This window comes from Ambystoma mexicanum, chromosome 10 (assembly GCF_040938575.1).
Source record: "Ambystoma mexicanum isolate Mex_15411 chromosome 10, UKY_AmexF1_1, whole genome shotgun sequence".
NCBI lineage: Eukaryota > Metazoa > Chordata > Amphibia > Caudata > Ambystomatidae > Ambystoma > Ambystoma mexicanum.
Window position 1 is genome coordinate 773600571 of NC_090932.1, and position 17623 is coordinate 773618193.

The 17623-nt window shown below is 43.4% G+C and overlaps 1 protein-coding gene across 1 annotated transcript in view; it reads left to right on the forward strand.

Annotated features, from left to right (window-relative positions):
• GMPS (guanine monophosphate synthase) overlaps positions 1 to 17623 on the forward strand; it is a 995590-nt gene that overhangs the window by 705879 nt on the left and 272088 nt on the right. The window contains exon 12 of the mRNA XM_069618429.1: positions 16988 to 17113. Within this exon, the coding sequence (XP_069474530.1) occupies positions 16988 to 17113 (126 nt within the window). The remainder of the gene's footprint in view (positions 1 to 16987; positions 17114 to 17623) is intronic.

A 17623-nucleotide genomic window follows, 5' to 3' on the forward strand; every position in this document is an offset into this window, starting at 1 on the left:
GACATTTTCTGCACAGGTCGTAGGTTTCATGTTGTTCAATACCTCTAGCATATCTGCTTCTGAGATGGGGTCAAATTTAAAGAGTTGTTCCCTGACCGGTGCATTCCCTTCAGTGGGGCGGATCTCCTGGTTAGGGGCGGATCTGGCCTTAATAATGTTTTGCCTCGCCTTTTCTGTTTTGGCTTGGAGTGCACTAAGCACCATGTTGCAGTCCTCCTTGGATGGGGTGAATGGGGGAGTAAGAGATACAGGTTTTTCTATGCTTTTCAAAATGTTGAAGAGTTTGCTTGTGTTATCGGCATGCTCAATTTCGGTATTAAAGAAATTAGCCTTAACTGTCTTGATTTTCTCTTTATATTCCCTATCCTTCCTTTTCCAGCTTGCTTTACTATCCACCGATTTATCTGAGATCCATTTTCTTTCCAGAATCCGTTTTTCCTTCTTCAGTAGAAGAAGCTCAGGTGTGTACCATTTTTGGTTGTTGCTGTTCCCCCTGGTTAGTTTGGTGGTGAGTGGCGCCTCAGTTTCTACTAACTCGACTAAGAGTTTGTTATATTTATCTAATAGTTAGGTGCAAGCGTCCTGATCCTGAAAAGAGCGCCAAATTTTCTCCAAGCAAGGCTTGAGCTGAAATTCGTTTAAGTTTTTGAAGTTTCTGATTTCTGCCTTAATATGAGGATTTTGCTTGTGTGTATAGCATGGCAACTTTAGATTGGCTAATATCAAGTGATGATCACTCCATATGCAGGGAGTGGTGCTGCAGTTTTGTAAGAGGATGTTGTGACCACACAGCCAGTCCAGCTGGTTTCCCTGGGGGGTGGTGGGATCTTTATTAAGGACTTTGAAGTCGAGATTATTCAAAGCTTTCTCCAGTGCTATGGCCCCTTTGTCTCTCTTATTACCACGCCAGAGGTTCCAGTCTCCCATGACGACCGTGGACGCGTTAACCGATCTCAAGGTGTTTAGGTGGGAACAAAGTTCCAATGAAAAATCTGAGACTAATGATGGTGGTCTATAGATAGCTATTAGGTTGAGACAATTGTTGGGGGAGAAGATCAGTTTGAGGTGTAATGCTTCGCACCCGCTAAAGCCTATAGATACCTTGAAGAGTTTGAGACTGTTCTTGGCAATAATTGCTACTCCACCTCCCCTACCCCGTACTCTATTGTCGTAGTAAATAGTGTAATCTGCTGGAACGGCCTGCTCACATGTGGGCCCTACAGGGTCTTTGAGCCAGGTTTCTGTTATGCAGAGTATGTCGAAATTATGGCAGGATATCATGTCTTTAATGTTGATGGCATGTTTGGTTAGGGAGCGTGTATTAAGCAGACCAATATTCAGGCACGTCTAACTTCCACATAAGATGTACACTGTAAATGTTTGTTTATTATGTTTTATTCTTTGTTTAACAGTGTACTGGATGTGCCCTATGTCGTTTTTATTATCATTCTTAAATACCCAAAGTTAAGGTCTCAAATGCATGTTTGTAAGGCATCAATTGGCCTGCAGAGCTAAAAGTAGTTCCTGTTAATTGTGGTTTTCAAGCTAACCAGGCTTTTCTAGGCTAGCAGCAGGCACTAAATATCTCCCCGCTCCCCTCAATTTCGAACCCTGCATTTTTAAACTTCAGTAAACAAAAAGTAATTCAATTAGATATTCATCTTTCATTCAATTTGAACTCTGACGATTTTCTGTCTGAATGCGTTTCGGATCTGTTGATTCTTCTTGAGGAGAGAGTTCTTAATCCTTATTCAAACGATAACAGCATCTCAGTCCATTTGTTCTTGGATATCCTCAATCATAATTGGACCAATAATCCCTACAAAAGTTGAAAAAATATATACCCAAGTTTACTTTTAAATACAATTATTGAAATAACTTATGCAAAAGAAAGTTATATATATTTTTACTTAATCTTTTAATCCAGTAATATGCGTTGGTCCAAAATTCTTCTTGCGAGTATGGTAAATGGTAACTGACGATGTGTATATCCAAATCCAGTATTGTTGGGTGTCCTGACACACATTTGGATTATTATGCTGCAACATTTGGTGTTGTGGGCTTAGGATATCCAAGATGGCGGAAAAGCCCACATTTGCGCCAGGATCCAGGAAAACCGCGCAGTTTTTGCGCACACCAAAATAGTCGCCTCACCTGCCACCCACTAGTGCGAGCGTGATGGGCCAGAAGCGCCATGAGTGAAACGTGGTGCCAAAGGAAAAAACAGCAGTGCCTGTTAGCTCAGAAAGCGCTTTGAAATCACCTTTGTTTCTGTGAAATGCAAGCTAAAAATGCCTATTTTAAACATTGCAAGATATTCAAAAATCTCACTGAACACAAGCAGACATTTGGCAGAATGTAGTTCTGTGTGCATATAAAATCTAGAAAGATGAAGAGCCCAAAACAATGTTTATAACAAAACTGGCTGAGCTGTGGATGTCAGCAGCTTAACTGAAATTGCATTTAAAACCACTAAAATCGAAATATTTAAAATAAATGAGTGACCTACTTTGAGTGTCACATAGGGTTGCAACTGTTTAAATGTCATAGTTTTGAACTTAGAATCAGCGTTCTAGCTGCATGTGTAAAAATAGTAAGTTTGATTTGGATGAAGAAAAACTGGGAACAAAAGTGACATTTAGCTGAAGCCTGGCTTAAAGAGATTGAATTCTGCCTGACAACTACCCCCGACGGGAGTTGAAACTTGCTCAACAAATGTTCCCAGGCCTGGCCTGCATTCTCCTGCCCTCACTAAAGGGAGATGACACCTCTCTGATTGGATTAGGGGACGAGCAGCTAGGGACTGCAGGAAACTGAACAATGAGCCTTCCTTGGCTCAGGCAAATGGTAATTCAGGGGGGTCGTAAAATGACTTCCTCTTGAGAGAAACTGGGAGGGGCAGTGCCTCTGTGAGCAACTTGAGTTGGAGGAAGTGGACAAACCAGAAATTCCACCATGTGCTTTGGGAAACCACATCCCTCTGGGCTAGAGCATAATTTTAAAAAGATGGATAATTCATAGTACGGACTTGTCCAAATTATATAATTACTATCATTATTCTTGTGATTTTTCTGTGCACATTTTAAGAGGTGTTAGGACTCTGTGGTATGTACTTGGGGGTAGTAGTGGAAAATAAGGTATTACTCCGAATGTCTGTATGTTAAAAATCTGACACTTTATCATCTGATGCCCATATTCCTTGTGCATTTTTGTGTAAATTCTAGAAATGTTTAGAGGTTGTGTTCTTGATGAAAAGGGCAGAATTCTGTCATAAGTGGACACGACATCTTAGAAAGACAGGGATCGGATGGTTCGGTGCTACAGAAAATATGTTAACTGGACATATAATATTAGAAAAATGATACATAGATAAATATGTATTTGGATCAAAAATAGATTTGTGGGCAAATTGACAAGGGGAGTGTTCTTTCTGTATGCCATAAAATTGATGCCTGATTACACTCAGGCTTAGTTATGCCACGGACACACGCATTTTCTAAAGACATAAAAGGAACACCAAAACCCAGGTAGATTCTTTCAGTTTCCACTTTCTTGCGGAGCATTTTGACGGACGACTTCACATCCAGATTCCAGACTTTACATCCAGAGATCCAGAACTTAGACTCCAGATAGACTACAGAACTTAAAGCAAAGGCCTAACCCACAAGCTGAGAAATCTTCTCAGCAGGCCTTCAGAATACAGCAATCCAACCAAACTATTCTACAGCCGGGCAAGCTGTTGGATTCTTTGCCAAGAACTTTTGCCAGAACCGGTAGCAGACCCAGAAAGCAGTGCTGTATCCAGAGAGACCAGACCAGATCGCTGTGAGCAGAAACAGAGATCCAGACCAGCAGAGCAGAGCTGACCCAGATAGCTGTGACTTCAGAACCAACCACCCGGAGTCCAGTCCCAACCTGACAGACCCTGACGGCTTATTTCAAATTCATAGTGCGAGTACTCAGCCAGAACTGTGCAAAACCAATCTCTTAGTTAAAGATAATCTAATTCAAACTATTTTAACCTCAGAACTGCATCATAGAGTCGTGTGTCCCTTCTCCGATTTTAAACATGTAAAAGTGTAATTTTGCCATTTTTAATCATTATTTTTTTTCTGAAAAACTACCTTCATAAAATCGTCCGTATCTTTGGAATCGTAGGTGCTAAGAACAAGATTGAACTTTCATTAGAAAGCTAGGATTCTAGTCTTTCCAACAAGCCTAACCATGAAAGCATTCTCAGTTACCTTATCCTTCCTATACTAACTCTTAAGTAATTGAATCAGTTTGCTAGTGTAACATCGCCCATTGTTGATCACTGTCATCTGCCTAAGTGTAATATCAAATATTAATTTATTATAAAAGTGTGATATATATATATATATATATATATATATATTGTTTAATTTGTCCAATGCATCTTTTAAATTGCCAAACAAACCTACTTCTTGGCTCAGTGAGGTCAGGGGGATTCAAAGAGAGGGGTGTTATATAAGGGTTTATCATCCAGAGTATAACTTGTCATAAAAATATATAAATCGGGGCTTCCCTTGGGCGTCCCAGACGAGGCACTGACTTAGTGGGATTGCTTGATTGGAGTCAATTAACAGTATTAAACTGTATTGAGAAATAAATAGAATATAATGTAACTCTCTATCCAAACTTAATTCATCAATAACCATCTTCGATGGATAAAGCCAATATCTAATGTGTATGCTTACCCTATACTTGTGATTCCAACAAAATTAAGTTGATGTAGTTCAATGGAATTTTTCTTTCTAAAACTAAATTCCAAATACGTAAATTAATAGCTAATCACGGTTTCCTACATACATGAGTTTGCCATTAATAATAATGAACGTTAACTAACTTTTCACAGGTAGTAATCGTCTATTCGGCTGAGGGTCTAAACCGATCTCTGCTCTACTTGAGTTTAATGTGGTCCAAAACTCGCAGCAAAATGGCTGCTACCCATAATGCTCTCTTGTAGTTTTCAGTACATTTCTGGACTACAAAAGATGCAATCATAACTACACTCTCATTTGGAAATTAAACTGTGACATAAGGTTTTTAAACGGATTGAATATGATATGATAGTCTTATATAGCGCCTATACACAATGTGTTTCCAAGAGCTTCACGACAAGGGAGGGAACGAGGGAAAATACAAAAATTCTTACAGGCCTTGAACTACAAGAATGTGAAATTATCGTACTCGGCCTAGCGACATTTCAGATAGTGCAAGTGGTAAAACACAGATCGAAAGGAAATGGGAACAGACAGGCGACTATCCTACTAGGCCTGAGATCATTTCTGGTAGAGCCGTAGAATTACACAAGGTGAGGGAGAGGGGAGGAGAGAGGTGGGGAGGAACAAAACAAGTGACTATCGTACTAGGCTTGATGACATTTCAGATAGTGCTGGAGGGGGGATAACACGTGCTGGAGTAGGAGGGGGTAGTAACAAGTAAGAGGGGGAGGAGACAAACATTTGTTACTATCATACTAGGTCCAGGGACAATTCCAATAGAGTAAGTGCACAGACAAATGTAGGGAGGGGGAGGAGAGAGAGAGAACGAGTAGGGGAATGAAGAGGAGAAGAGCATAGAATAAAAACAGCGAGACAAGCGGAGAAGAGGGGAGGGCGAACAAACTTCTTTCAGCCAGTGGGTCTGCATCACTGTTCTCATCTGAGGCTGTTATGGTGTGGGCATTGTGGAAGAAGTGCACGCCTTTTAACCCTTGAATGGCCCTAAGGCACCAAACCATTAAGTAGCTCCTCCAACATTTTCCCGCTCTTTTCTGAGCTTGTCCAATGAAGATTTTAAAAGCATAGAGTGATGGTTTTTTGTCATGGAGATATTGCAACAATTACTAACCTAACATGGAAGCACTTACTAAACAAAGAAAAATAGAAAGAACTGTTAGGCGATTACCTGATGCGCAAAAGCAATCCTTTTCTATATATTATACTTATACTCCCAGAGTTGTTGTTTATTTCATAGAACTTCAACCTCAAAAGGGAAGCACTTTCAAATGTATAAAACACAGGTGCCAACCTTGAAGCTGTATTTCTGTGAGGTTCCAAGACATCTGAAATTCAAAACTGCAATGTTCAGGCAGTGGGTCTGCATCACTGTTCTCCTCATCTGAGGCTGTTCCTGGTATGGTTATGACTACTCAACATGTTTCTTATTCTATAGTTGCTAATATATACAACAATCAATTGAAAATGACAACTCATTAAATATACACAAATATGCAACCAGGTCAGTATTAACCCTCATACCAATATATGTGATCTTTAAGAATATTTTTAAAAAATGGCCATTATGCAGCATGGCTGTATGCAGCATACCCTTATATGTAGTTGTATTTTTTAACTGTAAATAACGGAATCCAAGAGTCTATTAAAAATAAATACAAAATAATCCTTAATATTAACTATATTCAATTGATCTCTCTATACATAAACCAAAATGTATACATGATGTATAGGGAACTCAGAATAATATTTTTTCATTTACAAAAAGGAGCAAGTGAAGTTAGTGAGTACTTTACTTTAAAAAATGTATATTGCGCAAACCATGGACCCATGGGGTTAAGGGCGCAACGACACAGGACAAAAAGACAAGATAAGAATCATTGAGCCAAAGGTTAGCAGAGAAGTCAACTAGTAGAATTAGGCAAATGGGTACATTTTGAGTTTTTTCTTAAGATTCAGTTGACTTCAAGCTCCTAAGTTCCGGTGGGAAACCATTAAAGGCTCTTGGGGCTGCATATTGCAATGCTCCCTTGGTGGCTTTATTGGTCCTACATCTAGGAAGGGTCAGCAGGTCTATGTTGCTGGATCTGAGCATTCTATCACTTTTTTCCTTAACTAATTCCTGAAGACAGAGTGGCATCTTGCCCAAGCGACACTTCTGGACAAATACCAGGAGGCTAAACCGAAGCCTAGACTCCACCGGGAGCCAGTACAGACCTTGTCTAGCCTCTGTGATGTGGTCTCTCCGTGCAATGCCCACCACCCCTCGCACCGCGCTATTCTGAATTATCTGCAACCTTGTTAATGCCATGAAGTAAACTGCAGCAATAATCAATTTTAGCACCAACAATGGTCTTGCAATGGTCTCAGCATTAGGCTGAGTGATGAAGGGACGAAGATGGGCCAAGAGCTTAATTTAATAAGCCGACGAGGACACCAGGCTGCCTACATGGGCCTTCATATTTAAATGTTGGTTGAGTAAGATGCCCAGCGTCTTAACCTTCTTTTGTACGACTATTCTGGTGTCCTCTACTAGGAATCTCTCATACTGTGGACCCAATTTCCTGATCATGTTAGGAGTGCCAACGACCAAGAGCTCTGTCTTATCTCTGTTTAGAGCCAGGCCGTTATGAACCATCCAACACTTGATGAGGGAGTGTACTTATTCAGATGCAGTTCATCAGAGTCCTGTATCCCAGTGATGGAGATGACGCACTGAGTTTCATCAGCATAATTTGTAAACGTTACCCCACTCTGCTCTAAAAGAGCAAAGAAGGGTACCATGAAGATGTTATATAGGCAGGGCAATATACATGAACCCTGAGGGATGCCAAATTGCATGGTGATGGGCATCGCCTCTGCTTCCTCACACTAGACTCTGCAATCCTGATTGCTCAGAAATGGGGAGACCCACTGCGATGCTGCACTGGAAAAGTTCCCCCAACCTGAGCATAGTTTTAAACACCCAAAAATGCATACAGTTTGGTATATATCATTCATATCTATCACATATTTTGTATATACACAATTATGATTATACAGATTCATTGACTAATTCACAGAAAGCAATTTAGTTCAAGTTCTTCTTTAAGTCTTTTTGGATTCACTGTGTTTATCCTATTTATCCAAAAGACTTCTCGTTGTAGTAACCATCTTTTCCAAATCACCTCCTCTATTGTCTCCCTTAACACATTCTAAAATCACAAAATTAATCCCAGAGATAGTGTTTACCTCTGTAAATTGTCTAGTTAAAGGCGATTTACAGTTAGCATTTCTAATATTGCATTTGTTCTGTCCAGCGTATCTTCATTTTTCGTTTAGCTTTTCCTATATAGTATAGGCCGCTGTTGGGTAAGATTTTTATATTTGTGATAAATCTTCCAGATCTGGGTCAATCCGAGAAGTTTTGTTTGGACTTATTATTTTCCCTTGTCCCTAGGTGAAGGGGAATCTTTTTCTCCCTCTGGCCTTGTCTTTTACTTTTTTTATGGGTGAAGTTTTTATGTGTCTCCATAGTGAATGATTGGAGTTGGTTTCTTAGAACATTTGGGCTTTGGCTGTGTTGCCCCTTTTTGGCTTGCCTGTTAATTTCTCTTTAATGCACTTCGGTGAGCTACTGTTCCCAAGAGATACCTTTTTATTTAGTGAGCCAGCACACCCCTCCTTATGTGGAGTGATGGGGTGATACAATGTATACCCTTCCTTACTTACCTGTAGCATTTGTTACAATTGCATGTTTACTTGAATGGTTGGTGGCAGTGGTTTTACCTTAGTGACTTTTTAGTCTAATTACTCACAGGCTGTTCATTCAGCCTTGGTAATGCACAGAAGAGCCCCATTCTCCTAGAATGGTGGGCTCCTTCCTTTTGCGCCATTTCTCGTTTGCTTGTGTTAGGACTGATTTTCTATACTCTGGCCTGGTGTACAGATGTATAGAAGGCCAACCTATATTGTGACAGGGACAACTCTGGGGAGCTGTAGCCAAACCAGTTCAAGGTAGCAGTGATGAGGGTCTAGGCTAAGTCTCAAGAGGTGGTGAGCTTGTAAAGGGTCCACAATGAGTACACACAATGGGAATCACAAATTACACTTAGTATGTATATAAAATAGTTATTTATCTATGGCCAAACACTATGAAAAATGACTACTAACAGGTAGAGGTATCACACCCCACTTATAGATTACATATATACAGTCACTGAAGTAGGGCATAAAAGAAATCAAGCCCCAGTAATAAAAAAAAATAATTAAAAAAAAAACCTTTATTGGTTTTTGGATACAACATACAATTAAACAAATTCTTAAAAAACCACTCAACGGCGGGAGCAGCCAGCATTCTGTGGGATGGCGTGCTTACAGTCTTGCCATGTTTCATAATAAATAAATACAAAATAAAAAAAAAACATACCCACTGTCGTTCATGCGTGTTTGCCTGCGCCAGTGAGGGTTTTCTGCAATGAGCTGTCCACCTTTGGCATACAGCTTGTCCGGCTGATGCCATGGTTCCGGTGAACAGTCTGGCATGCGATTGTGCCTCCTAGTTCTCAGGAGTCTCTGTGCTGCAAATTATTCCTGTTCTAGCATGTTGCATTGTGTTATTTTTATGCTGCTCTCCCGTGCTCCCCGCTGCAGTGCCACAGTCCATACTGTCGATTCTGCCAATGTACATCTCTTTAAGACGGCCCACCATGCTTCGACTGCCAGGCCTTTGTTGGACTTCCAAGCCATCGCTATTCGACGTTTCGCTAGGATGCTAAATTAAGTTGTTAATTTTGCCAAGTGTTCTGACTGCCACCTCTTGGGAACAGACCTAGCAAGTAGGATTCTGGTGACCACTATTGCATTTGGATCCCTCCAGCCTCTACTCTCGATCTTATACATTCCCAGAATTCCGCCATCACTGGACAGGCCCAAAACGTGTGCAGCGTGTCTGCGTCACCTGTACTGCACCTTGGACAGATGTGATTGGCTTTGCTTCCCATTCTGGCTAATCTGTTCAGGAGGAAATATGCCGGTGCGTGGCGAAGAGTTGTCTTCTCGACCCTCGCGTTTCTGGTGACTCTTGGTCCGTGAGGGTTTTCTGAAGCTCTGATTCCCATTTCCTCCTTGCTGGGAGGTCATGGAAATTTTGAGTGCACAGGAGCAGCACATATAGTCTAGACAAAATTTACCACCCCTCCACAAAATCATACAATGTGTCTAGCACTTAATCAATCCCTTCTCCAGTGCCCAATCTCGGCCACCTTTTATTCATTGCTGTCACCATCCCTTTATATAGCATGTATTGGCTGCTATGTATGACGCTTTCTCCCATTAGGTTTGGAACTCCACCCACTGTCCCTCCATCCATAGGTCTCCTATTTGGGCTACTCGTTTGGCTTCCCAATGACGTCTGTATGTCTTGAGTGCTCCTTGTTGGACATTCACCAACCCTGCCAGGGGGACATGTGCCGAACAGGGATCTGAGATTTTCAAAATTTCCCATGCCCTCCTCCACAGTATGGGGCCCAGCGTGATGAGCATGGGGAGCTTTTGATGTCTAGGTTGTGTCGACCATATAATCTCCCTCAGGTAGTAGTGTTGCAGGGCAGGTTGTAGGATTAGCGTGTCTATAGAGGTCTTGTCTCCCAGCTAGTGCGCCACAAACTGCAGCTGCGCTGCCAGGTAGTACAATTCATAGTTTGGTACTTTGATTCCATCTGAGTCATAATCCCTTTGTAGTGTACCGAAGGCTAGCCTGTTCCTTCCGCCTCCCCAGAGGAATTTCCTCACCGTTGTGTTCAGTTGGTTGAAGAATTTCTTTCGGTATCATGTAGGGTACATTGGTGAAGTGATACCATAGGCAAGGGAACACTATCATTTCAGCAGTGCAGCCCAGCCTGACATTCCCAGGGGGAGGGTCTTCCAGAACGCCATGGATTTAGTGATATTTTTTAGGGCTTCCATCATATTGGTCTGATGCGATGATGCTGGATCCTGACGTATCTCTCCCCAAATATCGAAAGGAAACTAGAGCGTATTGCAATCCCAGTTCTGGCAGGTATTTGTATTTATTAGTTTATATAGCGCTTTACACCAAAGCGCTGCACAATTGAACAACTTAATACATGAAACCTAAACAATATAACAGTAGAAGCAAATTACAATATGAATCAGTCAACAAAACAGTAAGAAAGTAATTAACTGAATGGAATGGGGAGAGTAGTGGAGTGGGACTGTGTGGAAGGGGGAGGGGTGAGGAGGATAACGAGGAGGGAAGGGGAAAAGGTGAGAGTGGGGAGGTAGGGGAGGGAGATATTCAAGGGAAAGATAAAGGAGGGAGGGGAAGCAGGAAGGGGTTTCAAGGAGGAGAATGGAGAAGGAGAGATTTAAGGGAGGTGCAGAATGAGGAGAAGGTAGGGGTAGAGCGGATTGTGAGAGGTAGGGAGTTCCAGTGCAGGGGTGCTAGGAGTTGGAAGAAGCGGAAACGGGAGTGGGCACAAGAGACGCAGGTACAGTGAAAAGGAAATGTTCAGCTGAACGAAGGGAACGAGAGGGAGAGTAGAAAGAGAGGAGGGAGGAGAGATAAGGGGGAGCAAGACCATGGAGAGATTTGAAGACAAGGCAGAGAAAGTGAAATTTAAGTTGGGAGTGAAATGGAAGCCAGCCAAGGGAAGAGAGGGAAGTAGAGATGGAGTCACAGGAGGTAAGGAGACAGAGGGTACGGACAGCAGAATGGTAGATAGATTTGAGGGGGGCGAGATGAGAAGTAGGTAGTCCAAAGAATAAGGAAGAGCAGTAGAAGAGGCGGGACAAGATAAGGGAGGAGATTAAAAGTTTGGTAGCATGGAAGGTGAGAGAGGGGCGGACTTTGCAAATATTAAAGAGGTGGTAGCGACAGTCACGAGAAGTGAGATATGGTGGGAGAAAGAGAGAGGAGTCAAAGTGAATGCCTAAGTTATGAGCATGGAGAGAGCTAGGGAGATTAGTGGGAGAAAAGTGAATGAAAGGTGGAGGAGAGTGAGGGTAAGTGAGTTGGAGGGAAAGAATACGACTTCAGTCTTGCCAGTGTTAAGGGAGAGAAAGCGGAAAGACATCCAGTTCTTTACGGCAGTAAGGCAGGAAGAAAGTTTTAGGTGGAGATCAGTTGTGAAGGAAGAGAAAGAAAGGAAGAGCCGAGTGTAGTCGGCATAGAAATGGTGGGAGATGCCAAACGAGGAGATAACGGGCAAGGAGGGTGGTGTATAAAGAGAAGAGGAAAGGTCCAAGCACCGAACCTTGAGGTATGCCGTATTCTAGAGGTTGGGTTGGAGAGGACCGGCCACCCCAGGAGACAGGTCGTCTATTTGTGTTCCTTAATGTTGCCAAGGGTATAGCTATTTGTCCTTGTGAATACATATTCCAGATAACCGGGCAAATGCTGTTACTACCTTTAATAAATGCGGCAGGTTGTCGACGTACAGGAGCATGTCGTCGGCATATAGCAAAACTAAGTGGGTCTTATTGTTTATGCTTATTCCCATGTTGGTGTATTCTTTCCTCAAGAAGGTTGCCAGTGGCTCCAGAGCTAATATATGAAGCATTGGAGACAGCGGGCAGCCCTGTTTTGTGCCCCAATATAGTCTCCATGCTGCCGATACATGCTTCCCCGTTTTGACCCTAGCTCTGGGTTCTGTGTATATCAACTTGACCCATCGCAGAAAGCTAGCGCCGACTCCCAAGTGTTCGAGCACCTGCAAAAGCCAGTCCCAGTTCACATAGTTAAAGGCCTTGACGGCATCCAGGGAGGTGCTCGCGCTCTTTTCTTGTCTGTTTGCTAGAATTGTTGTGAGGCTCTTGCTGTCTTGATTAATCATAGAGAGTGGTCTAGTCTATATGACCCACTGTCTAGGGAAGATTTCTGTGGCTTTAGTACGGGTATAATCAGTGACTCTAGCATGCTGTCCGGTAGTTGACCCTGCATGTACGCCTCTTCCTATGCCTCTTCCTATGCCTCTAGTCTAGACTATATGCTAGTGTGCCTTTGTATTTCATATAGAACTCCCCCGGTAGCGCATCTGGCCCCGGTGTCTTAGCCATTGGGAGTCCCTCTATTACAGTTACGATTTTTTCTGTCGTTATCGGGGCATCTAGGAACTCTGCTTGGACATTTGTGAGTTTTGGGGTATCTATTTGGGCCAAGGCCTCTTGTATTTCCCACGCCTCTGCACCTGAGTTTGGGGTGTACAGTTGCTCATAGAATAAAGAGAACACCTGATTGATGTCCTCCTGGGTTTTAACTGTTTCCCCTGTCTGTTTTCTCACTGCGTTGATCGGGTCTTTTCGCACTTCTTGCCTGGTCAACTAAGCCAGAAGTCTGCCTGGTCGCCCTCGGGTTGTAGCTTTTGGATACATTTTACGTAGTCTAATTTACCCAGTCTCTCCCAGATGGCTATTCACTGCTGCCTTTGTGCCAGCAGCTCAGCAGGTTCCGCACCCACCCGTCTTGCTAGTCTTTCTGCCTCTGCTATTTTTTTATTTTTATTTCTTTTTCAAGTCTAGCCAGTTCCTCAAGTATTTCTCTTCTCAGGCCCCTGGTTTTCCCCATCGCTATCCCCCTTACCACCACTTAAAAGGCATCCCAAACAGTGCCAGCTTTTTCTACACTGCCAGTCTTTTGCTCGAAGTAGTCTGTAATAGCCTCTTGCATGTATTCCTTAAATTCATCATCTAATAATGCTTCAACTCTCAATCTCCATGTTGGGATGGGGGCTCTCGCGTTTATGTATCTCCATAACGTCACTAATCTGGCATGGTCCAAGAGGGTTCTTGCTTTGTACTCGGTGTTCGTGAACTCAACCACTGTTTCCTCCCCTGTGCAAATGTAGTCTATCCGTGTATATGTGCCATGTGGGGCTCTGTAGTGGGAGTATTCACGGTTCACGGATGTCATTTTGTGCCCCTCTCCAGACGTCCACCAGCCTCAACTGGCTTGGGACCGTCTGCAGGGTCTTTGCTGGCAGCGCTGGTTTCTTCAATTTTGTGTCTGACCTGACAAGCAATGGATTAAGTGTGCAATTGTGATTCCCTTCCCCCACGCCCCCAGATGTATGTGTATGCCGTGCCTCTGTTTAGGGAGAGTTTGGGGGCAAGTGTTTAAAGAAACCTGTTGCATCATGGTTGGGTTCGTACGTGTTCACAAATCACTCTTCCCTAGCTTCTAGCAGTCTGTGTACGATTACTAGTCTGCCCTCCTTGTCTTTGTCTACAGTTATAAGCTGGAATGGGACATTGGGGGCTATTCAAGTCAATACTCCTCTGGCGTAGGCGGAGTAGGTAGATCTGTATATTCCCCCGCCCCACTTAATTGTTATTTTGGTCAACTTCTCATCTGTCAAGTGAGTCTCCTGTAGCATAGCTACTTGCACTTTCGATCTGTTAAGTCATGAGTACACTCTCAGCCTCTTGCCGTAGTTGTTAAATCCTCGCAAATGCCACGTGGTTATGTTTATCCTCTCAGGTCTCATCTGTCCGTCTCCTTGTGTGGCCTACTGTTTCCCACTGGCCTCCCCATACGGTCCCTGCGCCTGCTTCCCCCTTTACTTGTTTCTTCGTACTCTTCTATCTCTGTCCGTGCCTCTTTCCCATGTCCTCGCTGTCTTCTCAATTTATGGGTCTTGTGCAATTTATGTTGGTCTATATACTCTTCATGTGGAGTGGCTATCTGCAGCGTACATGCCCGTTTATTCTGTGTGCCATCTGATGAGTCTTTAGTGCTGGTATATCCTCCCGCCTTCATTCCAACTTTTGAACAACAAACTCAAACTTTTAACAAACGCCCAGCCTCTATTCCCCTGCTCAGGATCCACTGCTTCTCAAGCTCAGCCCCAGTTTTCCAGGGGCGGTATGAATTCTCAGAGTTCTGGAGGTTGCTCGCTGTAGCAACCATTGGTGCAGCCTCGGAATCCGATCTCCCGCCTCGACAATGTTTCTGGTCTTGATTCCTAGTTTACATGACTTTTCTTGTGGACTGTTTTTTGAACCCCGGCGGGGTGGTGCGTGGCATTGTTATTGTGATTTCTAGCTTCAAGGTGGGGTATGCTTTGCTGGTCCATCCAGGTGTGTGCTTCCTCTGTACTCTCGAAGAAATAGGATCATCCATTTGGCAGCACCTTGAGTTTGGCGGGGTACAGCAACATGTATCTGAGGTTCGCTCTCCGGAGTCACTCTTTCGTTGGGTCGAACTGTGCTCTGTTTTTGTACTTGCACTGTGTAATCTGGATAGATTGCGATTTTTGAGGAATTCCTAGTGATCGCGCCTCCTTCTATGGAGAAGGTTAGAATCTTTTCCCGGTATTTAAAGTTCATGATTTTGGCTTTCATGGGCCTCAGTGGGGCTCTCGGTGGTGGTTTTCTGGCTAGGGATCTGTGTGCTTTCTCTACTGCAAAGCCCCGCGACAGCGTGCTTGCCCCAACATCCTGCAGCAGTAGGTTCTCTGTATAGTTGGTAGGGTCTTTACCTTCCTCTCCTTCAGGCAGGCCAACAATGCAGATGTTGTTTCTCTGGGCTGTTTCTCCGGGCCCTGCCCTCTGCATCTTCCGCTCTATGCGCTAGGGTCTTTATCCTTTCTAGCATGGTTGTGATGTGGGTCTGGGTAGTTATGGTCTCTGTATTTTCTTGTACCTGATGTTCTGCTGTGCCCATCCGTTCTGCCAGGGTCCTGACGTCCTGGCACAGCAGACCCATGTCTCCTATCACTGCCTCCGTTTTCTGCGGTTTTAGTGCAGCTATAGCCTCTAGGATGGGTACGTTCTCTTGTCGCTCTGCCTGTTGGTCCAAACCTGCCATGCTCGTGTCCGCTGAGGCGTGTGGCCTGTTTTCGTTCTTGCAGGTGTATGTCTCCATACTGGTCTGCTTGCCCTTGCCCTCTCTTTGCTTGTCTGGCCTCTTGTGTTCCTCTGCCTTGCGTCTTTGACTCTGTCTACTCGGCAGTTGTCCAGGTGTCGCTGTCCCGTTATTGGTAGGTGTTTCTGGGGAGGGGGGGGTCCTTTGGGCGTGGGTGCCGGATTTCTTCTGTAGTCCCAACTCCTGTGGTTCACTGCCTCTTTGTCTGGACTTGCCGTGCGCAGAGGTTTGACTGTTTTGGTTCTGGCCCATGCAGTGTAGGTGGTGGACAGTGTTGTTGCTCTTCAGGCTCCCCCTGCACTGTTTTTTTCCTAATTTCTGGAGGAAGGGGCCAGGATTGAAGAGGCCGGCCGGCCCCGCCATGCTTATTCTTGTATGTGCTTGTCAATTCCCCAACTTGCTCAGCTAGCTGCGCTAGCCCAGTCCCGCCCCGGGTTCTGGGGTGGGTGTTTAGCACATAGCACCTTGCCTAACGGTTTATCTGAGGTTGTATGGGAAAGGTTGGGGCAGGGGCAGGCAAGGAGGGTATGAGATGATCTGCCTATTTAAACATTGCAATCTTTTCACCTGACATTGTTTCAATGTTGACATTTGACATATTTCTCACTTTAAAATAGACAAGTTGACCTTTGTTACAGGTCTTTGCTGATGATCAAAAAAGACATACAAGCGCTGGCACTTGGTGGTTTATGCATACTTTGCCAAGCATTACCGCCTAGACACTTTAACAGGGCTGTCGACTTGCACGAGTTCCTTGTCTTATTTATTCCTTATCTGTTGCCTGCAGTTGTGTGTTATGATACTGGTTTGGGGATATTTTAAAATAAGAGTAATCTGGGGGGCGTATAGTAACCACTGAAAGGCCCAATTATTTCCCTTTGTTCATCTGCTTTCTGCTGGAGACAGTGCTCCTCCTGCCGACTCCTACACCTACCTGTTAACTATTTAGATTACTGAGTTCACTCACAGCCTGTGTTTGTACTTTTTTCTTAATTGTGGTTCCCGCGTTTAGGTCTCTGGAGTTTAGGCAACTGGATAGAACGTAGGTAGGTATGAGATATGAAGTCCTATATCCTCTACACCCCTTCGAGCACCATTGGCAGGCCTGATCTAGATACAGCCTGTCCTGATGATGCACTGACTTTCCCTGGTAACTCTTTAAAGGTTTCCTTATTCAGACTGTGTCTGAAGCATTTACAGACTGAGGAATCTGTATTAGCATGATGTTGTCAGTCAGAAAGAACATTACCAAAAGTAATTTGTCTGTTACACTGTTCATTGTTTACCTGTTATATGAATGCAGAAGATCTATAGATTTTCTGACTGTCGGTTCATTCATTACATTTATTTATTTCCATTATAGCCTCATACTTTGTTGCAGAGAGTCAGAGCATGCACGTCGGAAGAAGACCAAGATAAACTTATGCAGATTACAAGTTTACATTCACTGAATGCCTTTTTGTTGCCAATTAAAACTGTTGGAGTACAGGTGAGTAGGCTTGATGTGTGCTTATATTTAAAGGGTATTTTGTAATACTCAATTGCATCCTCGCGTAAAAGCAATATTTTAATGCATACTTTTTTTTAGAGTGGAGCTTAGTATGCTTATTCTCATTTGACATGGTTTTGAAAATAAAAAAGATCAAACATGCATACAGAAAAAAAGTTATACGATATTATGTGCTGAATACACCTATACATGTCTAATATTATAAGAGAATTTGTAAAAGCCCCACGCGCCTAGAAAGTTGCCGTTCATCAAGCCAAAAGTGACTCCTACAATGACAGAATCACTAAAGCTAAATCAAGCACCAAAGAATTGTTTACCATCCTCAGAGTTGGAATCTCCTACACCACCACCTGAGACCTATACCAAAGATATTGAATGGTGCACTAATATACAGAAAGCATTACTAGACAAAATCGAGCTTCTACAAGCCTTAATGGAGTTTAAAAAACTCAGCCTCAACATAGACTCTTCCCAACTCAGGGCCCCAAC